This window comes from Carassius auratus, chromosome 11 (genome assembly GCF_003368295.1).
Source record: "Carassius auratus strain Wakin chromosome 11, ASM336829v1, whole genome shotgun sequence".
Lineage (NCBI taxonomy): Eukaryota > Metazoa > Chordata > Actinopteri > Cypriniformes > Cyprinidae > Carassius > Carassius auratus.
This window is the reverse complement of record NC_039253.1, coordinates 15,256,649-15,280,035: the sequence shown is the minus strand read 5'-3', so window position 1 is coordinate 15,280,035 and position 23,387 is coordinate 15,256,649. Positions and strand designations below refer to the sequence as shown.

The window sequence follows — 23,387 nt, the reverse complement described above, 5'->3', positions numbered from 1 at the left end:
TGGTGTGTGTAGTTTGTCAGCTGGGTCTATATAAATTGGTGAGACTGAAAGAGTTAATCAGATAAGTGGATGCGTGTTGCTCTTCCCTGTTTGCCAGTCTTGTTCCAGAGGTGTGACGGCGTTTTACAGTGGTTAACTGGGATGAATGCTGAAACGTGAGAGAAGATGTTATAATATCATCGTCCCGGCGGCTGGCGCGATGCAGGGACCTTGTGCGCGTTTTGCATGAAGCGGGGATGTGATCTGCAAGATGTGACTGAGGAGAGCCGCAGATGAATATTAATTGGCATCCAGGTCCGTGTTCATTTCTCATGATATCTTCTCTTAGATGTCGCGTTTTCTTATACAGCAGACAACCTTAAATGGGACTAATATATTAAATATGAAGAGCACTAGATGTATATATGGTTTGGTGGAGAAGAATGTGCTCGCTAAAATGCAGAGACGCATGGGGAAAATCTTCCTGCTATCCTATTAGATTTCTTGGACATTTTTTTTTTGTGTTGGGCTGAATGGTTTTAGAAAATATATTGTCATTGTAAACAAGCATTTACATTTTCGTATCCGCGTCTTATTCCTCCAGCATATAGTTTTGCTGATGAAAGCGTCGCGCGTGGCTTTCATTGGGATTTCTCGTGGCATGTTGCTATGCAATGAATTAGTGATGCAAAACAGTCACATCTGTTATTTGTCTGTTTGAATTGATTAACAGTTAATGTGCCGTGTGTAAATGCATGTGTTTTCTCGGACAATACACTCTAATATAATGCGATACTACGTATCCCTGCGTGTGTCTCAGTTTGATTCATTTAAGTGATTCGAATCTTCTGAATCAGTTACTTAAAAGATTAATTCAGTGACCCTTTCCACACAGGTTACATCGCCAGTAGGTGGGCACACCTCTGAATTCGGAACAGCATCGTTTTACTATGTCTTACTATTTCATCATTTCATAACGATATGAAGTCTGCTAGCTATTACGAATGAGTTTTGTGTGTCCTGAGCGAGTCACATGATCGATTCTTTAGAAACACCGAATCTTTCACCATCGTATTATTTTTCAATATTTTGTGTCAATAAATAACAGACAACAGAAAGAGTGCTCGAGCATCCTGTTTTTCCAACAAACAATTTACTGTAATAACTTAATATAACGTTGTCAACTTCATGGTTTTTAATCCAGCCATAAAGCATAAATAAATCAATTTCATTACCACCCTTGCAACATTTTAATTGTATATTGTCATTTGCAGGTTAATAACAATATTTTATGTACTTCTTAAACAATTAAGATGATTACACGTACAAAAAGTACTATGATGTAACCATGCACCATTATAATAGCTATACTATTATAGCTATTTTAATTTTAAAGTTTTAGTAAATTTCGTATGCGTTTTTTTGTTGTTGTTATTATTTTTCTAACTTTTCCTTTTTTATTTTTGAACCTTGACGGGAGCAATCCGAGAGTTTTTTTTTTTCTTCCATGTAATATTTTCATATAATATCGGGATTAATTGCATTTAACATAGAAGTTTGTTTACATACTATATATGTGTGTAATATGTATATTTATTATGTATATAAACAAATACACACACATACATGTATATATTAAGGGAAAATATGTTAATTTATATATAAGATATTTATATCTAAAATAAATTATATACAAGTATAAATATATAGGCTACATACACATTTTGTTTTATATATATATATATATATATATATATATATATATATATATATATATATATATATATATATACATATGTGTGTGTGTGTGTGTGTGTGTGTGTGTGTGTGTTTATATATACATGATAAAAATACACACTACACACACATAAACTTTTCATGAATGATCATTTTAATCATTTTGCAGCCCCACTTTATTTCAGTGAACAAAATTAATTTTAATAGTTTGTCAACCGGAACGATACTGACCTGCAGACATACAGCACAAATTTGACTATGGTTGAAGTGACATTTATATCCTGTGGTTTGTTTCATCCAGCCTACATCATAATTGATAATTTGTGTGACAATCAACAAATTTGTCCATTTATTTAAATGAGACATTTACTTTGTGCCTATAATGGCACGTAATGAACTGCACTTCTATAATTGAAGCTCTCACAATCATGTCCCACTGTGTTCACTGCTAGTCGAGGATGGTGAGCGTGGTTAGAAGTGTCTAGACTCTGAGTCACTTTGCTTTGCAAAGCACTGATTTCATGCTCCATCTAGCACTGTCAAGATTGTATTTTCAGAAGATCTTTTCTGTTTTTGAGCTCCTCCTTCTCCAGGGCACACTGGCAATAAAGTGTTCAGTTGTGGCTTGATGTTGTTACCATGTGCACACAAGCAGGCACTAAAGACTCGGGGTAACATCTGTTTAGCTTGTTATTTTTTCACTCTTTTCTCATTTGCAATATTTTAGATGGTTATATGGAGTGATAATATATCACAGCTAAATGCTTCAAGGGTTTATAAATGTATTGACAAAAACAACACTGAAAATGTATTTAAAGTCATCTTTTTTATGTTCCATAGAGGTTTGGAATGACAGAATTTTCATTTTTGGGTTAACGATCCCTTTAAAGGCTTGAGTCACGACCACAAATTATAGTTTAGGGTGTGAGTGTCCAAACAAATGGCTCTCTGTTATCTGTCCAGCTGACCCCAGGACAGGACCTGAGGTGGCAAAATACTGTCTCCTCCCCGGGTAGGCTGTGAAATGTACATGTTTTCACAGAGGGATTTACCACAGTGTTGCCAAGCTGTGGTCAGCTGTGTTGCTGTCTGTTTGTTTTCACTTTGTTTATCCAGTAGTAAAGAAAACATGGAGGAAAACATTTCGTCTTAGGGTCGACAAGAAAGAGGAGTTGAGCAATTACTCAGGCAGGAAAAACACAAATTTAAACTGCTGTTCAACTATTGTTGTCGCCCTTGCGTTTTCGCATGGACAGCGAATCCGTATATTTTCTGAAACGATGACATCATCAGCCCACATTTTGCCCCTAGTCAGACACCTCTATTTCATTTAACAGAAACAAAAACATAAACAAACCCTCTTTTTATTAACTAACATAAAAGAATTAATAAATGTATTGTTCCATGTTCATTTCTATACCGCACGCAAGGTTTATGCGCATAGTCCAAGTCGTCTTCTCCATTTTTATATATAGGGTTACTATAGGGTTACATCAATCAATTATAAGTGAATAAAAAGACTGCAGTGTTTCCACTCATTAAGTGCAATACACTTGTACATTTTTATATTTCCTGATCTACAGTTGTTGATAATTACAGTCAAATGGCTTTGGAGACTATCAACACTCCATGTCAATTTAAATGTGTCCTCAATTATGTCTTTTTGTTTACTTACAAAATGCATGATTACACTCGCAGCATGGCCCATTAGATGTAGTTTTGCCGTTGACCCAGAAATGCTCTTCTTTGCATCTCTGTTGTATTTTGAACAGACATGATGCAACAGCTAGAGCAAGGCAGAAAGCAAGAAGTGGCTTCATCTCTTTCTTTAATTCTTTGTGTGCCAGAGCCCTGTTGGTGTGCTAAAACAGGGCAGTGCAAATGAGAGACAGGTCATGACAAGTCCTTGGGATTGCCTTTGTCTGCTTTGAGAATGCACTTCTCCCCCAAGTGCTAATCTCAGCCCCTCCGATTTCTACAATCAGGTCTCATGGTCGCAGATAGCATAAGATCCCTTTGCTACGCCAATTCACCATGCTCTCATGTGCAGGAAAAGTGTGTCATAAATTTCTAGGCTGCCTGTTCTATGTCAGTTGGTGTCATCTTGATCATGTCATTGAGTATGATAGAATTGTAACATCCTTCAGAAAAGTATTTTACGAGGTGGTGATTTAGCATGAATATATATGATGCTTACTATGGAAATGTACAATGAAACTGACAGTGGGGTGTGAGCAAATTGTAAGAAAATGAGATCATACGAATTTAAATGAATTATCTCCCAATTTGTAAATACTTAAATTTAACCATTTTTTTTGGCAATAGAAAAACAAATGCAGTTAGCAGATGGAGGTGTTTAATGTTATTTTTAGTGCTGGAAAGCCCATAAACTCATTTTATGTTCTAGAATCAAATAATGCCTGATTGTTTTAAAGCAAAATGATTGCCTGCATTATTGACACAGTTGTTGTTCCTGAGCACAGAAAAAAGTTTAGAGGAATGCTGCATGCAGAGGTCAGTAAATTGCTAAGTAAACACTGCTGACTCTTAATGTTTGTTGACCACATGACTATTGACAAAGGAATAGTTAAAAAATGAATTCATCATTTACTCATCCTCATGTCATACAAAACCAATAGCCTACTTTTAGTTCTGGAAGACAAAATGAGAAATCATGAAGACTGCACTGGTCGTTTTGAGAATGAATGGTGACTAAAAATGTCAGGCTTTAAAAAGGACAGGTACTAAACAGTATACATTAAAATGATCTGCACCACTATTTTAGAATTCTTATAAACCATATATCAATACATTTACTGGACTATTTTAAATGCATTTCTATGGTGATTTTGTCCTTTTTAAGACTTGGACATCTTCAGTCAAGATTCATTATCATGGTCTTTTTTCAATGCAGTTCTTCAGAAAAGCTTTTATGTTCTGCAGTAGAAAGTCATGGATTCGGAGCTACAATAGGTTAGTTAAAGACATAGTTATCTTTTTGGGTTCACTCTCCCTTTAAATAAACAATCGCAAGGTAAGTCTTACATTGGCAGTTAACTTAACATGTGTCAGATAAACTTTGTTTGCCTTAAATTTTCAACTACTGCAATGAGAGTAAATCATCCCTGTCTGCGACGTTTAAGTTAGAAAACATATGGTTGTCACGGACGCGAAAGCCTCACCTGTCTGCTTTTCAGACGAAACCATTAAAACAATTTGCCGTGATATCTTGGACTCTCCATATTGGACAGAAACGCGATTTAATGCGGTTTAAATATTTGAATTGCTTGGAAATGTAACTATATATTTTAATTTATTGAAAATGGTGAATGTATACAATAACAATGTATAATATTTTTAGCAATTTTATCAGTGGCTAACCCCCGTCCCTGTGTGTAGATGGTTTCGTCCTTGTTGCCTTTAGGGCTTGTAGAAATTACTTGCTTGAGTTGCAGCTTCTGCACGAGAAGAAACACGAAATACTTTGAGTTCGTGCGCAAGAGACAACTAAAAGAGTAAGAAATCGGACGTGCAATAAAATAATTCTGATTTTTTTTTCTTTCCTTTTGCGGATATTTTTTCAGTGACTTCATTTGGTCAAGGTAAGTCCTTGAATCCAAGTTACACGTTTAAGCAAAGTTTTTCCAGCCTATCAAGCGTGTACGTTAAGCTTTTAAAATGTTACGGAGTAAAAAAAAAATTTTTTCCGTGTTTGGTGTTGATGGTGATAAACCTTTAAAATGACAACCACAATCCTAAAGCATTTATAATCGCATCGCTTTTTCAGAAATAAATAAATAAAAGTTGATTTTGTGACTGCATTCAGAAAGTCGTTTTATAGTCATGGATGTTTCTGAAATGCATTGGAGTCCCAGCTGTGTATACAGTCTCACTTGCCACAACTGTAATGGACATTTCAATTCATACACTGTAGGATTTGTTGCATGATGGATGTAAACAGAAACAGAGAAACAGTCAGAAAAATCAGTAGTTTTGAGACATAGTCGTCTGTTAAAGACAAATAAGGTGAAATAAAGACTTGAAATTGTTTTAAAGACTTTATAGATATGAATTGATACCCATATATTGTTCAAAACTATTTTTTCCACTAAACATCACCTAAAATGTTGGGCAGACGTTTACAACCACTTTCACAATTCACTTTGATTGCTTTTCTTTTTAATCCTGAATCGTGTCTGAAAGTGAATCATGTCTGAGACTGTGCTTAATGATAAGCTTTGTGAAAGTTTTACATTTTTGGCAGTTTTAACCCTTTGAGACAGTATTTCTTTCTGCTTCTGGAACCAGGTTTTACTGTACATGCGATAAGAACCGGCAACCCTACACTGTGCAAAAGTAACAAAAATGTCCTTGACATTAAACATCAAACTTTATTATTAATGCACAGGCCCAAGAACATGAAAACTGACAGCTTTATAAATGCATAAACAACAGTGTAAGTGTGATTTATCAGCACATGGAACAGACACTGAGCCAAATGTGTAATTATTATTATTTCATTTTTCGAAGATATTTTTCACTAAGCTTGATAGTTGCATTTGAGTTTATGTATTTATTTACTTACTTTCTTCTTTATGAGACACCGTGCAGTGGTCTGTATATGGACGTCAGGCTCTCATGCTTTTCCCTTTCTCCCAGTTTAACTCATGCACATGTTTTGTCCCAGGACACTGGGTGCTTAGTCATCAAATTCCTATAAATCCCTTGTTTATATATCTCTCATCGTTCTTTCTGAGTCAGGTTTTGATTTCTGAACATTTATCCTCCCCTCTCTCCTCCCATCATGCTCTCTGCCAGGTCTCTACAAGAGCTGAGGTGTGTGATATCTCTTAGCATGTGTCCACCAGATGCGCTTGTAGTGTTTTGAAGAATTGTATTTGTTATGTGCTCCTATATGAATTTTGAGAGCTTCTTGTTTTAAATATTTTGCCTAATTTATTTATACCCCTACTTATACTTGCTGTTCAGTGTTGTCTGTTTACCCTGCACATGGTGGTTTTATGTCTTGTTTTGTTGTGTGGTGCATTCCCAGCCACCCATCGTACCACATGACCCATGCCACTTCCTCACAAACAAAAACACATCCTGCTTGTTATGTCCAAGATTTGCCAGCAGCCTTTATACCATAACAATGATTCATGAACAGTTTTGCAGCATTTGCCATTTGAGTTTTTCTTTTTTCTTGTTTGTGGAAATACAATGGATCCAAAGTGACTTTAAATGGATGTCAGTATGCAGGGTTTTTATTTTTTATTAATATTTAAATTAATTGGTAAATGCTTCTTTTGCCTCTTTTAATAAATGTTCTGATGTCTTCAAATTGAGTTTTGTTGCAGACCAAGTCTTTGAATTGTTATATAAGCCATAGTTTAGATGAGCCAGCAGGAACATATAGACGTTTTTAATGTATGTATGTGTGTGTGTGTGTATAACAAGCATATACGATTTTTCCTCACTAGGGCTCAGCAGTAAATTGAGAAGTCGCACAGTGGCTCCCCCTGCAGGACATTGAGATACTGTAGAATTGTAGACCCCAACATTGAATGACATGCAACACGTGACTCAAACTACAAGGTGATTGGAGGTTCTCAAATCAGTCTGTTCATTTGTTACTCAAAAGATATTATATTCATTAGCTCTATATTCTTTGTCCGCAGTAGCTGAGGGTTAATTGGGAGCTAAAGACTTCACAAGGCTTCCTCAAATCCATTCTATGGAGGTCAAAGGTCGACTAATCAGTACAATGGGCTTAGGGGCTCCAGGTGAGCATACATATTTTCATATTGATAATGGGGTATGGAAGCACAATGTATGCTATAGATTTTTGTTTTGGTTGATATTGGATATTTAATTTTGTTGTAACATTCAAAACAATTTATAGTGTGTTTTAATATGTAAGATTTGATTTTTTTTGTCTCTTATGCTCACCAAAGCTGCTTTTATTTGATCAAAAATAACAGACATGAAGAATGGCAGTGTAAATATCATTTTAACTTTGGCTTTCTGTCTGATGCACATCATGCTCATGCACAGATATCCAGGGCTGTCAGGACAGCAAGCTGCAAGCAGAGCGAATCTCAGAGCTGCAGGAGCGAAAGCAGAGTCTGCAGAGCCTTTTGAACAGTCGTCTCGGAGAGCTGCGACAAGTGTGTCTTGTGGAGGCGGTGAGATGGTTTATTAAACTTTGAGACAGTATTTTACTTCTAGGCAGTCGCTATAAAATATAGATTAAAAAAACAACTGCAAAATGCTGACTTCAGAAGCAAAGAAATTGTGCTTCCAGCTGTTTCAATAAGTGTCTAGGTCTACTATGGTAGTACTATCTAGGTATATAATGATTTATTCATTTGAATGATCTTATTTGATGTGTGAGTGTTGGTTTTAAGGATTACATTGATGTGAGTCACTGTTATTGTGTGTTTTTTTTTTTTTATGTAAAAAAGTGAAACGGGCATACTTATTGGAACCATCTGTCCTAATGAATGGCAGAAAACATTGTAACATTCCCTGTAAAAGCTTTAAATGTTTGTACAGGAGCTCACAGGGAAGCTTCCACGGGATTTTCCTTTAGAAGAAGGGGAAAGACCTCCCTTTGTTCCGCGCCGAGCTGGCCTGACCCCTCATGTTAGCTCAAAAGGAGAGGTGAGTCTGTTTACTGAAAGTTAATAAAAGGATTCTCCTTACAGTTTTTTATTATAACAAACATATGTGTCGTCCATGTAGGATGACCTAGGTCAGCGACGGCAGATGAAAGCTCTCTTCAGTGGTGCCCTGCGCCGGAGCATCGATGCTGATAAAAATGCATTGCACATTAAGAGGACTGTTCATCGGGGATGCCACACAGGTAACATATACACACATAAAAGCACCAGATAATTTCGGGTAAACATTGGTAAGTCATTTCTGACTGTTGCCATTGCTTGAAAAGAGGAATTGACAAGTGTTGACAGACCTCAATATTTATAAATGACTTTTTAAACAAAAATCTTACACAAAGAAAGAATTTAGATTACAAAAATATGTGCCTTCAGACACATTGAGCCAAGTTTGACATCACTGATACCAAACGCTATTGTAAAATGTGGCCACTGCTCAAAAGTTTAAATACTTTAATTTGGCAAGAATGCATTACATCAATCAAATGAAAAAAAAAAGTGTTCGCATTAATCAAGCAGCACAACTTTATTTTAACTTTATTTAAAATAAGGGACATAATTCTGGTAACACCAAGATTATTACAATATCAGAAGAATTTCTGAAGGCTCTGGTTGACATTGAAGACTGGACAAATGGCTGCCTAAAATTCAGCTTTGCTTTCAAAACAATAAATTACATTTTAAAAATATATTTAACTGACTGTTTTTACTGTTTTTACAGCCTTTGTGAGCATAAGAGACTTCTTTAAAAAACATTGGTCAAGGAGTGTATGAAATATAGAAATGAATATCTATTCTTATATTATAGACCATGGAAATATCTGATCTTTGTGTAATTATTTTAATGTGACTGTAATTTTTTTCCTTTTTTAGAGGAAACTGTGAAGTCAGAGAGCAGTTCAATGTCAGACTCAACATCACATGACAACGGTGAGGCCTCTTAACATTATCAAACAAAGAAACCTCATCTCAGTACTCTGATTAGTATGACCACACTGGCCTGTTTCTGACTGTAACTTTGATATTCAACCTGTGGTTTACAGAGGATTCGTCTCCCAGTGTGGCTCCTGAGCATCGCTCCTTGTCTCATCCCCGGTTGGCCCAAAGCAGTCCTGACAGTAGGCTCTGTAGGAAGCTGTCGCCTGTAGAGATCTACTACGAGATGAGGACTCGCCGCAACTCAACCTCAAGCTCTGTGAGGTGAGCGGAGGGGGAGGATGTGATGTGTCCACTAGCTGAAATGGGTGAGGTTTACACTACATTTCTAACTTGTGTGAATGTTCATCCAGCCCAAGTCACTCACTGCCAAGAAGTGCATCCAATGTGGAGGGCAGAAGTGTTCCAGCCACGCCGCTGTTGTCCCGCACTGCACCAATCAGCGTTCATGTGAGGTAATGACTTTTCTGAGTTTTTCTTCTGCTATGTGTACACTATGGCTAGTAAGGTTCCAACTGCTTCATAGATAACTAAACTTACATTTAGATGGGCAGCAACACAAAATAGAACAATCTGTGCAAACTACTCTTATATATTATTATATACAAATTATTCTAATATAGTTTGATATTGGTTTTTGATAATTTTGTATGTTTTTGAAACATTATGCTTAAATATTATTTTCAACAAGGTTACAGTAAAAAAAAATATTACATATTATTCATGTGATGGCAATGGCAAGTCATTACTCCAGGCTTCAGTATCACACGATCCTTCAAAAATCATTCTATGCTGATTTGCTGCTTAAGAAACATTTCTTATTATCAGTGTTGAAAAAAGTTGTGCTGCTTAATATATTTGTGGAAACCATGATACATTTTTATGGGATTCTTTAAAGAATTGCATTTAAAAGAATTCAAAACAACAGCATCAATTTTGAAATTGAAACCTTGTGTAATATTCTAAATGTCTTTACTGTCACTTTTGATCAATTTAAATAATCAATTATGAATAAAAGCTTTTTATTACTGACCAAAAAACCTTTGCACATAATATACAGAGATATTGGCAATAACCAAATTAAACTGTTTAATCATTACTTTGCAGTACAACAAGAAATAAGTATATGGTTACACTTTACTTAGTCTTTATGTACAATGCATTATAAAGGATTATTAAAGGGTATAGTGCATTATAATTAGTGATAATTTGTGTGTTGTAATACATTATATCTTGTCGTTAAGAATTATAACCGAATTTAAAATGCATAGTGCATTATAAGGTGCATTACAAGGCATAATTAATGCATTAAAACTACCTTTATAATGTATTATACATAAAGGCTTTAAGTAAGGTGTTACCAAGTAACAACTTTACTCTACCATTAACCATCCTAAATTGGCTTTACCGCAAAGGATAATGCAGTGTAATTTGGCCAAAATAAAATATCTTTGCAGACAGCATAATTATGTTGTCTACCTTTTTCTTAACAGGCTTCATGTCAGAAGTGCACTTATGGTGCCCTCAGAAGTCAGCTCTACTACATTATCACTGTAGATCCACTTTAGATCCAAATGCATAAAAAAAAAAAAAAAGTCTTGTTACTACTACAACTTCTTACTGTCTTCTCTTCTCCTAGGCCGGAGATGCCTGGTGGGATTGCACTGAAGCAGTGGTGTGGCAGTCCAGATCTTCCTCAGTTTGTCCCGTTGGCATCTTTGGAGGGCTCCTCTTCTGAGCGCCGCAGCTGCCCCTACAGTTCCCGTGCTCGTCGTAGCAACAGCTCTGAGGCGCTACTCGACCGCTCGAGTCTCCCTGAGCCCGGTCCTCCTCACAACGGCATGCCACCCCGAGCCGGACCATACAAGAGCTCGGAGTCCCTCACAGATGGGAAGCTCCGTCAGTTCTATCAAGGCAGCCCAGAGAGACAGATGATGGGATTTAAAGACCAGGGTCGAATGCGCTCCTCTCTCGGTAGTGGCACAGGTTACAATGAGATTTTGATTGACTACATTTGGGGCAAACAGCAAAAGAGGCCTGCCCAGGCTCAACAGAACCAGTCAGCAGGACGCATCTGGCCAGACTTCTCCACTCCTCCATCGGGCACCCCTCCACACTACAACGGTTTCTCCCATTCGCAGTTACATCTGGCTGCCGCCCCACCTTCCTATAGCCCCGTGCTGCTGCGGGGTCAAGAGGCCGAACCCCGTCGGGTCAAAGTGACACGAACGAAATCCTGTGGACCCTTCATCCCTTTACAGCAGCACTCACAGGACACGGTGTTGTTCTCGGCATATGATCTGTCACATCCCTCTGCTGGATCCACCACTTCTTCTATTCCCAACCTGCTCCCTCACCACACAGAGCTGTCCACTGCTGCAGCTTTCGGCCGCAGAGCGCCTCAGTTCTCTCTTCCCACTCCTGAGGACTCCACCCGGAGTTTGCACAAAGCACTGGCTCTGGAGGGACTCCGGGACTGGTATCTGAGGAACGCCTTAGGTTATTCCACTACGGCCAAAGCTCACGACGGACTGGCCATGCGCCATTCACATACTCACCACCTCGTGCACCAGCCTCAGTCCGTTACAGCCGACCCACTGTACTCTGTGCATCGTCAAATACCTCAGTCAGCTTCATTTCATGGGCATCCCTTGCATGCCAGGTGAGCTTTCCACATTTTCATTTCAGTTTGCCGTGATTATATAAAGTTAGAAAATATATATATATATATATATATATATTTTTTTTTTTTTTTTTTTTTATTTAACACAATGGTTTGTATTGAGTAGGTTTTTAATTAGTTAATTCTTATTAGATTTTTAGTTAAATGATTTCTGGTGGTGACATTTTCATCTTCTCTTTACTTCATGGCAGGTCTGTGGAGCTCTCCCTCTACCCAGAGCCTTTCCCCTTAGAGGGGAGCACTCCAAAAGAGTCTGGCTCTGAGCCCCCTTCACCTGGAACACTGGTCTGACTGGCAGCCAACACACCCCACAGCCTCCAATGCAACATGTTGCAATATTTGATGCAAAATGACACCTTGTTCTAGGGATGCATTTGTCCAATTGCTCAAAATTAACAATTGAAATAAAAATAAAACTGAAAGAATGCATCCTTTGTAGCATACATGCTGCCACACAGACAATGAGAGCAGGACAAAATAGTATTTGATTGGAGAAATATATCATTTTACTATACTTACCATTTCTGCATTTAAATGTACAATTATCATACATTTGATCGTACAGTTATCATAGATAAGGAGGCATCTGTAAGAGCACAACTGAAATCGAGTGATCAGTGTGTTGGCTGTCTTAGATCTAGTGCAGCGCTTGATTGTAAACTGGTGTTTACAAGGAGCTTTTTTCCTCCTCCATAATCTCTGTGTGTGTATTATTGGGATGTTATTGTAATTACATTTTCAAAACAAGATATAAAGGTAATCATATCATGTCCACTTCATCTTGAGATATATATATTTTCTGAGAATAAATAGATTATAATATGTATGTATTCTTAATTACTATTTTGTAACTAATATGTTTCAGATTAACAGTCATTTAATTATATACAAGTCTACTCAGATTTGAATTAACTCATGCGTTTTTAATGTCCTATAACAGCAGTGAATGTGTTGCATACCTGTTTGTTTATATCTATATATCTATATGTAGCTATGAAGAGTATGCTAAATAGCATTTCATATTATGGACCTTGAAGTGAGGATGAGCTTTCTCTTGGAGGGCTTGTGTTCTCTGAAGTCTTAGTCAAGTAAACAAGCAGTTATCAAGTCCACTATTTCAACAGACTTGAAAAGGACTGCTGACCTAAAATATTGAGATCTTGAATTCTGAAATGGTAGTCTTGAGGTCTGTTCACACCGATTAAAAAAAAAAATTGTGAGAAGATTTTAAAATGAAAAATGCATTCCTATGAAATCCTTTATACAGAGTCAGAAATAAATGAACGAGCATTCATGTTTTTCTTTTTTTTTTATGCTTTTTGGATTAATTTTGGGATGCCAAATAGTTTTAAGGGTTCAACAATTTTGAGAAAATTGGCATCAGACTCTGTGTGAATTGTTTGTGGATATTTAATATTTTCATGTTTAGTTGTATTCAACTTGGCAACCCCTTTAACAGATAATCTTAAATCTTTAAGTGAGCATCTACTGTAGTTTACATGTTGAGCAGTGGCATAAGCTGGTCTTATGTTACCTTATAATTTTCTTAACCAGTCAGTAGGTTATTCTGTTTACCTAGCAGTTTGGTAACCTTTTTTTTTTTTTTTTTTTTTACAGTTCCTGACTGTATGATTTAGTTTTTCTTCGAACTAGGTTCTTCCTGAAATAGGCCAAACCATATATTATTACCAGTTACCAGCTTGTGTAGATTATCCTCGAAATCAGTAAATTTTTGCTGTGGAGTGTATTAAATACAACACTATAGGGTAATTTTCACCCATGTTAAGCCTATGAATTATTCCTAAAACTGCAGAACATGTGATGGTTTAAGTTTCAAATGATGATGGTTCATTTAATGTTTGGTTAATTAGACTTGAGGGGTTCATGCTACTCCTAATCTTGCGGGTTTGTGAGGTGCCTCCAGTTGGAATCTGAACGTCATGACCAAACAGCTGTGCATTGCTAGTCTCTTTTAGTGTATTTTGGTGACATAAATGTCTGTACTGTAATTAATTATAAATAATGAAAAATACCTATATGTAGCAACTTGAATAAACAATATATATTGTATATTTATGAACTAATCAGATTTTGTATACATATTTATTTGCATAGTACATGGCTCTGGTTTGTTTTCACCAGTGAATAGGACTCTAGTTGGCGTCTTGATGAATGACACCATGTTTTGGCTTTAAATTGTTCTATTGTTGCAGCTTTTAGGATCATAAATGCATTACGTGATATTTTTGAATGAAACTTTTTCCATTGTTTTGTTTTGATCAACATTTTTCATATCAGCCATATTCTGTTATAAAATATATATAAAATAAAGATCATGATTTCATTGTGTGGCTTCTTTTTCAAGTGTAAAGATTCATACTTAAATTCGTATTTTAATCACAATGCATTTTGTAAGTACAAACCATTTTTGGCTAACATGTAGACCCTTGTCAAGCTGTTCAGTTCACATTCCTTGCTTTAATGTTTGCTCACATCACTTCAAAGGTCGCTGAACACTTGGAATGTGTTGGAATCTTTTCCAGCCACTTCACATGATCCTCTCCTAATTCAATTCACTGCGCAGACAGTTGTCTTTAAAACACGCTTCATCTATTATCCAAATCCTTTTACAGCTCATTATAATTTCTGAATAACTAATATCATGTTTTAAACATACACAAATTGCAAGCATATAATATTTGGTAAGGTAACATTTCTAGGACTGATCAGGGCTGTTTTAGTTTAGGAGTGTGTGGCTCTAAATTGTTTCAGAAGCGCTTGGATGGACTTCTTATGTGGGAATACCTGGGAAAGTTGTCACAGTTTCTCTGTGTTGCCTTACTGTTTCTTCTATCTAATTCTTTTGCTTATTTATTGATTGATTGATTGAGTGTATAAGGTCTGAATGAGGTGCTGGAGGAGAAATATTCCTGGCAGCTCAGTTCAGTCCATGCTGGAGCTCAGCCCAGTAAAACAGCTGACACATAGTCGGGAGTGTCTATTGTTTATTCAAACAGACTAAATGGTACTTTCTGCAATTTTGTTATAAGATAAATTCAAGGAGATGCTTTATACAATAATTACAGTAAGTACTTTTATAGACTATAGTCAGACTGACGGGCCATTAGGGAAGGCCTTGTTTTTTAGGTGCAAATCACATAAATATTTATGGTCAAAGTCACTTTCTTGCATCACTGTATTTCTAACACAAAACATGTCTTACAAAAGTTAAAATCAATAAAACATTTTCTGTGAATGACTGAGCAAGGCAATTTACACAACATTTAAAACCTACTCTACCACAATCAGTTCTCAAAAGTCGTGTAAACAAATCTTCGGTATGTGTTTTTATGGCCTTATTTTAGTGACTTACTAATATTTATTTTACCACCCTAGCATAAACTTTTTTTTTTTCTCAGAAATACAAATTTGTTTATACAGTATTGTTCAAAATAATAGCAGTACAATGTGACTAACCAGAATAATCAAGGTTTTTAGTATATTTTTTATTGCTACGTGGCAAACAAGTTACCAGTAGGTTCAGTAGATTGTCAGAAAACAAACAAGACCCAGCATTCATGATATGCACGCTCTTAAGGCTGTGCAATTGGGCAATTAGTTGAAAGGGGTGTGTTCAAAAAAATAGCAGTGTCTACCTTTGACTGTACAAACTCAAAACTATTTTGTACAAACATTTAGCAATCCTGTGAATCACTAAACTAATATTTAGTTGTATGACCACAGTTTTTTAAAACTGCTTGACATCTGTGTGGCATGGAGTCAACCAACTTGTGGCACCTCTCAGCTGTTATTCCACTCCATGATTCTTTAACAACATTCCACAATTCATTCACATTTCTTGATTTTGCTTCAGAAACAGCATTTTTGATATCACCCCACAAGTTCTCAATTGGATTAAGGTCTGGAGATTGGGCTGGCCACTCCATAACATTAATTTTGTTGGTTTGGAACCAAGACTTTGCCCGTTTACTAGTGTGTTTTGGGTCATTGTCTTGTTGAAACAACCATTTCAAGGGGATGTCCTCTTCAGCATAGGGCAACATGACCTCTTCAAGTATTTTAACATATGCAAACTGATCCATGATCCCTGGTATGCGATAAATAGGCCCAACACCATAGTAGGAGAAACATGCCCATATCATGATGCTTGCACCTCCATGCTTCACTGTCTTCACTGTGTACTGTGGCTTGAATTCAGAGTTTGGGGGTCGTCTCACAAACTGCCTGTGGCCCTTGGACCCAAAAAGAACAATTTTACTCTCATCAGTCCACAAAATGTTCCTCCATTTCTCTTTAGGCCAGTTGATGTGTTCTTTGGCAAATTGTAACCTCTTCTGCACATGCCTTTTTTTTAACAGAGGGACTTTGCGGGGGATTCTTGAAAATAGATTAGCTTCACACAGACGTCTTCTAACTGTCACAGTACTTACAGGTAACTCCAGACTGTCTTTGATCATCCTGGAGGTGATCATTGGCTGAGCCTTTGCCATTCTGGTTATTCTTCTATCCATTTTGATGGTTGTCTTCCGTTTTCTTCCACGTCTCTCTGGTTTTGCTCTCCATTTTAAGGCATTGGAGATCATTTTAGCTGAACAGCCTATCATTTTTTGCACCTCTTTATAGGTTTTCCCCTCTCTAATCAACTTTTTAATCAAAGTACGCTGTTCTTCTGAACAATGTCTTGAACGACCCATTTTCCTCAGCTTTCAAATGCATGTTCAACAAGTGTTGGCTTCATCCTTAAATAGGGGCCACCTGATTCACACCTGTTCCTTCACAAAATTGATGACCTCAGTGATTGAATGCCACACTGCTATTTTTTTGAACACACCCCTTTCAACTAATTGCCCAATTGCACAGCCTTAAGAGCGTGCATATCATGAATGCTGGGTCTCATTTGTTTTCTGAGAATCTACTGAACCTACTGGTAACTTGTTTGCCACGTAGCAATAAAAAAATATACGAAAAACCTTGATTATTCTGGTTAGTCACATTGTACTGCTATTATTTTGAACAATACTGTACATTGTTCATACAAATGTGTTCATACATTCATTAATTTAAGTTAAAGTTAATTAGTAACTGTGCTTTTTTCAGTTGTACTTAAGCCATTATAGTACATCAAGGTTAGCTAGATGAAAATAAATAATGTGAGAACTAGATGAAAAAAAAAAAAAAAAAAAGCTGTAGTTAACTATAATAACCCTTCTTTAAAGAATTTTACCTTAGTATTTTTCCCATAGCATGAAAATCATTGGATGCTGGCATCTGTTCGGTATAAAATTCTTCAATATCTGCTTGTGTTCAACAGAAGAAAGAAGATCAAACAGGTTTGGTTCAGAAAAAACTTAACAGAATGTTTTTTTTTTTTTTTTGGCGAACTATCCATTTAAAGCCACCAGAGAGCTTATTTAATGTGTATTTGGTTTCTGCGTGAAGGTAAAAATAATAAGCTTGCCTATTAATGAATTCCATCAAAGTGGAATTCAAACAAAGTTGCCCTGTGTGATTTGGGTGAGCTCACAGAGCGCCTGTGTGGGACGGTAGAGTGCATGTGTGCTGTTTCTCTAGTGAACTTATAGATTTGTTTTCTAGAATGAATTAATTACACACTACTTCGGATCTATATGCTTTACCATGCTTGTGTTTCCTGTTTGTTGGTGGACATCTTCGTTTTTGCTATTGCTGAGAGATGAGCTGGCCAGAGAAAGGTATTACCTTTCTTTATGTTTCATCGTGTATATTTATCTACGCAATGTAATGCTTTGCTCTTGCTCTACTTCTTTAAAAAGAAAAATGTGTCCTAACGGAATGTAAGCTTGGGGACAGAAGGATTCTAGGCTATTTTTATCCATTTGAGCTGCCACAGAACAGGAGAAAACATTGCCTCTTTTAACCTGTACGGCCTAAAACTGTGTCACACATTTGTATCGGACAGTCTTTGCTCTTGCCAGCTTCCTGGATCACTTCTTTTCTCTTCCTCCACACAGGAAGCGTATCCTCCAGTGGTTTTTGCCAACACGATTATGGCAGCTTATATACAAGAATGTGCTCCTCTTACTACCGCATCACCTTTTAGATGTTTTCAAAGTCATGTTCTGTAATATTTCTTTCGCTAGAAAGAGCTTGAGAGTCTTTTTCTCCATGGATCTTATGTATTTTTTCTCTCTCTGTCACACACATGCTTTCAATCACCTGTATTGTGCTGCGGACCTTAGGCTTATTAATTAATACATGTTATATGTTCATGATAATATTACATTGAACCCATTTTCTTGCCTCTTCCAATATTTAAATAGCCTTATTCTGTGTAAGTGTGTTTTGCTCAGTTTTGTAGATGTGTTCTTGACTTGTGTCTAAAATTGGAACTCAATTTAGGTTAAATCTGGTTTAGTAAATGGTTCACAGGTGTGTTTTCTGGTCATCTGATAACAATTATCATGTTTTCATATTACTGAAGACAGCATGGACTTTTGATTCAGTATCACCAGATTCATTTGTGCTCAGTCTGTTTCAGAGTGTTGCATTTCTTGTTCACTGTAAATTAATATGTGGCTCAAATCAAAATTAGTTAATGTGAATTTAATCCAGTGCTATTTAACATTATTGCATTAATACTTGATATTGCTGTGTGTAATTAGCATAATATATACTGAACTTTTCCAATGCATTACATATGTTCACTCACTAGAATATTTGTGAAAGCCAGACTCTGTGCTTCACTCATTCCTTTCCAAAACCCATTTGAGAGGAGTGGCCATCCTGCAAAGTGGCTGAGCTCTGCATTCCACTCCAGACCCCAGCTACATTTGTGTTTATATTTAAAGAAAGCCTGGGAAGCACTTGTCATGGTCCTCTCTCAAGGTTGCCACACTCTTTGTCATAAACATGAACATTGCTCTTAACCTTGATCTTGTTGCCATGCAACTCTAAAATCCGCCTTTAAAGTTGCAATTCTTACTCTCTATGACTAGTTCACTCTTCTTTATTAACAAACCAATTATTAACAGGACCTCTTTTGTGAAAAAGCATATGCTCCTTTCAACAAAAACATATATGAAGAAGTCTCGTCACTCAAAAGCAAAAAAAAAACAAAAAAACAACAACAACAAAAACACACATAAATTGAGCTTTTGTCAGCGCACCGATTCTTCTAGTTTTTAAAATGGCAAAATACATAGCAACAAAGATATCTAGAATGTTGTTAGGGTGAAAAGGCTCCTACATTTAATGTGATTTAATAAAGTAGGAGTGGAGTTAGAGATCACTCTGTATTCTCAAGTCATTCATTCAGTGACGTGAATGCTGGATTTGCTATCTTTTTTAAGTTTGAGACTGGTAAAATTTTTTTATATTTTTGAAAGCAACCTCTCGTGTGCACACAGTCTGCATTTGGTGAAAAAATACAGTAAGCAAGCATAGATTCCAAACTGCCTAATGGATCAGAGTGAGCTACAGCAACATGTAAATGTAACCAAATAATCACATGAGAGAGATTTTCAATGCAGGGTTTATTTGCTGCATAGTTATGACCCATCTCATTAGACCATGACAATAGAGGAATGACTAGAGAGATGAAAGCACAGCACTGAATATGAAAATGTATTTCCATATGCATTCATCTCATGACCTGCAGCAGTACAGACCTGCGCTGTACCAGAGTAATACTGCCTAATCATATTGGATATATTGGTGTATGTGTGTGTGCTGTCTTGAAAGATGTTAGAAAAACACTTAATTTACACAGACACAAGGGATGCACAACAATATCTTGCTTAGTTGCATTTTTTAATAGTTACATTGTTTTACAGTTTCATTAAAAGGTTCATTATAGAACCTCAGTGAAGCATGGCTCACATAAAAAACTTGCAGGGATGGAAAAAAATCAGCCCTGGCTTATGTTAGCATAATTCTTAATATTGCTTGATGAAGATTACTATTGAAAAGTTTGGGGTCAGTACGATTTTTTTTAATTGAAACATTTTCAGCTATTATGCATTAAATTAAAATCAAAGTAAGGACTGTAAAATAAATGCTGATCTTTAAAACTTTCTATTCATCAAAACTGTATTGCTTTTACCACAAAAATATTATTAGAGATGATAGAATAGAATAGATAGAATTATTAGAGATGATAGAAAGGCAACAGCAACTCAAATAACCATTCGTTACAACCAAGATATGCAGAATATAATCTCTGAATGCACAACACATCGAGCACTGAAGCAGATGGGCTACGGCAGCAGAAGACCACACCGGGTGGCGCTCCTGTCAGCTTTGAAACAGGAAACAGAGGATACAGTTCACACAGTCTCACCAAAATTGGCCAATAGAAGACTGGAAAAATGTTGCCTGGTCTGATGAGTCTCGATATCTGCTGTGACATTCAGATGGGTAGGGTCAGAATTAGGCGTAAAGAACATGAAAGCATGGATCCACCTTGCCTTGTCTCAACGGTTCAGGCTGCTGCTGGTGGTGTAATGGTGTGGGGGATATTTTCTTAAGTACAAATTGAGCATTATTTAAAAGCCAGCGCCTTCCTGAGTATTGTTGCTGACCCTGTCCATCCCTTTATGACAAGAGTGTACCCATCTTCTGATGGCTACATCCAGCAGGATAATGCACCATTTCACAAAGCTCAAATCATCTCAGACTGGTTTCTTGAACAGGACAACGAGTTCACCTTACTTAAATGACCTCCACAGTCACCAGATCACAATCCAATAGAGCAGCTTTGGGATGTGGTGGAACGGGGAGCTTCGCATCATGGATGTGCAGCCAACAAATCTACAGCAACTGCGTGATGCTATTATGTCAATATGGACCAGAATCTCTGAGGAATGTTTCTAACACCTTGTTAAATCTATGCCACAAAGAATTAAGGCAGGTCCGAAGGCAAAAGGAGGTCCAACCCGGTACTTGCAAGGTGTACCTAATGAAGTCGCCAGTGAGTGTAGATAATAATTAGAAAATGTTTCTTCATCATCAAATCAGCCTATTAAAATGATTTCAGAAGGATCATGTGATGTTGAAGGCTGGGTTAATGGCTGCTGAAAATTCAGTTTTGACATCACATGATTAAATACATTTTTTTATATATTAAGATACAAAATAGCTATTTTAAATTGTAATAATATTTAACAATTTTACTGTGTTTTTGATCCCATAAATGCAGCCTTGGTGAGCAGAAAACTCTTTCAAGACACAAAAAAATATGTTGCCTATCCCAAATGAATGGTCGTGCTGATATTCAGTTTGTAATGATAAATCAAAATAGTAAAGATTTTATATATTTATTTATTAAGCTAGTTCACTAGATCTGTCCTGTACAAGACAATTTGTTTAATTCAATTAATTACCTGATTTGAATGTATTATAAAGGTGTATAAATCTGTGTCTGGCTCTAGTATGTTGCTGGTGTTGCTGTGCTGTGGTGTGTCGGGGCCACACTGCTTTTATACGTGTTGTACTCCTGGCTCATCCCCACTGCTGTGCAGTTCAATGGCAGTCTGGCGTTACTCTGGCACGATGTCATCATTGAGCATGCTCTTGATACTCTGACCAGATCAACTCGACCACAGGTGACTCAATCAGTCCTGGTTAATCACAGCTTTCGATCACCAAAATTATAACATGTACATCTGTTCATTATTTGCAACTATGGACAATAGGGAAGTTTAAGTGTGTTAGACTTTTAAGGCCCATAAAGTAAGCAAAGTCATCACCAGACCTCTTTATTCTTTGTTGTGACTAGCGTCTGCTGAAAGCAGTAAGGAAACGTGCAACGCGAGGTGACCCTCAGAGTGTGATCTCGGCCATTGGTCATTTCTGCCGACACAGCGAATGGGCTATGAACGTTGGAGATGAGAAAGGTCAGAGCACTGTTTTTACATTTACATTTGATCTCGTCAAATGATTTTCAAGAATTTCAGAACAATAAATAAATGGCCAAATGTCAGCATACCATTTTATGTTCAAAATATGTTATAAAAATATAAACTAAAAATAATTTCTATAGGAATCAGCATATTTGTATTTAATCAACTCAAATTCAGTAATTTGTGGAGCTTTTACTAAGATGATTATAACTTTGCGATTTAACCAGTAACTGTCTTTTATGTATATTTTTTTGTGTACATTCTCAGGCTCTATCCTGGTGGTGAGTGAGTTGAACCCAGAGATGGTCCTAGAGTTGGGCACATAATGTGGATACTCCACGGTGTGCATCGCTCGACTCCTTCCTCCTGGAGCTCGTCTGATAACACTGGAGTTCAATGCAGATTATGCTGCAGTTGCCCGATAAGTGATTGCCTGGGCAGGTCTTGAAGACAAAGTAAGGGCCCTGTTCTTCCACAAACACATTGTCTAAATACAGTAATCCTTATTTACTCTCTGAGCATTAGGTTTGTAGCTTATATATTAAAAGGATAAGAAACATTTCTTGTTTATTGTGCCTTGAGCTAATGTATTACTTCATCAGATCCAGCTCATAGAAGGTGCGTCTGAAGATTGGATCCCACGCATGAAGGAGCACTTTGGAATTGAAACATTTGATTTTGTTTTTCTGGACCACTGGAAGGACCGTTACCTCCCTGACACAAAATTAATGGAGGTGTGTTTGATGACCACTGCAATTTCTCAGATATTATGGTGTCTCTTCCTGTAGCCCAAACAGTAGAGTATGGCACTATATCCAACATTTTCTACTCTTCTATTTTCTTCTCTCTCTTTCTTCTTTGTTTGTATGATTGTGGTCTGCTAAGGAACGGCACTGTTCTGCTTGCTGATAATGTGATTTGTCCGGGAGTACCAGACTATCTTGAATATGTGTGCAATAGCCCTTCCTATAAAAGCTGTTATTTTAAATCCCATTTAGAGTACACCAAGGCAGAGGATGGCTTGAAGAAGTCTGTGTTTTTGGGCTAGAGATATACAGAGATGATTCATATGCTTAAAAAGAGGACTTTTGCTAAGAATTTGTGCTAAGAGAATTAGCATGAGGTATGGAGTATAGAGTTTTGCATATTACTCCAAGTAGGCCAAACAACAGGCTGTTACCACTCTGTACCACTAGAGGGTAGGATCACATTTCAAATGGATAAATGAAATACGTGGTCTTGTCTAGACCAGACCCCTCTTACAGCTCAATCAGAAACTGTTATTTGCAGAATCAATCCATTTTATACTAGTGACTTTGTAATACACATTTTTTGTATTCATGCAGAACATGGGGGCTCTGTGGGTTATTTTAAGGTCGTTTTGTAATAATTGAAACAATGACCTTTTTGTGTTTATGAACTTACACACGAATTTATCAGTGGATTGAAAATACCATTGTATGGATTGTAGTTTTG

General features: G+C 36.8%; 1 protein-coding gene and 1 pseudogene across 3 annotated transcripts; both read left to right on the top strand.

Moving 5' to 3' along the window:
• On the top strand, positions 1–14,354 carry LOC113111143 (coiled-coil domain-containing protein 120-like). Of its 3 annotated transcripts, XM_026275639.1 has the most exons (12): positions 1–294; positions 6,535–6,552; positions 7,197–7,311; positions 7,395–7,499; positions 7,771–7,901; positions 8,272–8,379; positions 8,461–8,581; positions 9,267–9,323; positions 9,437–9,593; positions 9,683–9,784; positions 10,969–11,991; positions 12,204–14,354. In XM_026275639.1, exons 4-12 carry the CDS (start codon positions 7,451–7,453, stop codon positions 12,301–12,303), a joined length of 1,848 nt encoding a protein of 615 aa, XP_026131424.1. In that variant the 5' UTR covers positions 1–294; positions 6,535–6,552; positions 7,197–7,311; positions 7,395–7,450; the 3' UTR covers positions 12,304–14,354. The 3 variants fall into 3 exon arrangements, with proteins under 3 accessions (XP_026131424.1, XP_026131423.1, XP_026131422.1); XM_026275638.1 differs by lacking the exon at positions 6,535–6,552; XM_026275637.1 differs by lacking the exons at positions 1–294; positions 6,535–6,552 and adding an exon at positions 5,149–5,318.
• Positions 14,355–21,263: 6,909 nt separating this feature from the next.
• LOC113110600 (catechol O-methyltransferase B-like) lies at positions 21,264–22,959 on the top strand (annotated as a pseudogene).
• The last annotated feature ends 428 nt before the right edge of the window (positions 22,960–23,387 follow it).

What these genes read in the sequence shown, in the direction of transcription:
- LOC113111143 (XM_026275638.1), top strand. Translation starts at nt 7,451, where the DNA reads ATGGAGGTCAAAGGTCGACTAATCAGTACAATGGGCTTAGGGGCTCCA. An exon ending in AAGTGTGTCTTGTGGAGGCG is followed by an intron (nt 7,902 to 8,271) that starts GTGAGATGGTTT and finishes ATGTTTGTACAG; the next exon opens with GAGCTCACAGGGAAGCTTCC. An exon ending in TCATCGGGGATGCCACACAG is followed by an intron (nt 8,582 to 9,266) that starts GTAACATATACA and finishes TTCCTTTTTTAG; the next exon opens with AGGAAACTGTGAAGTCAGAG.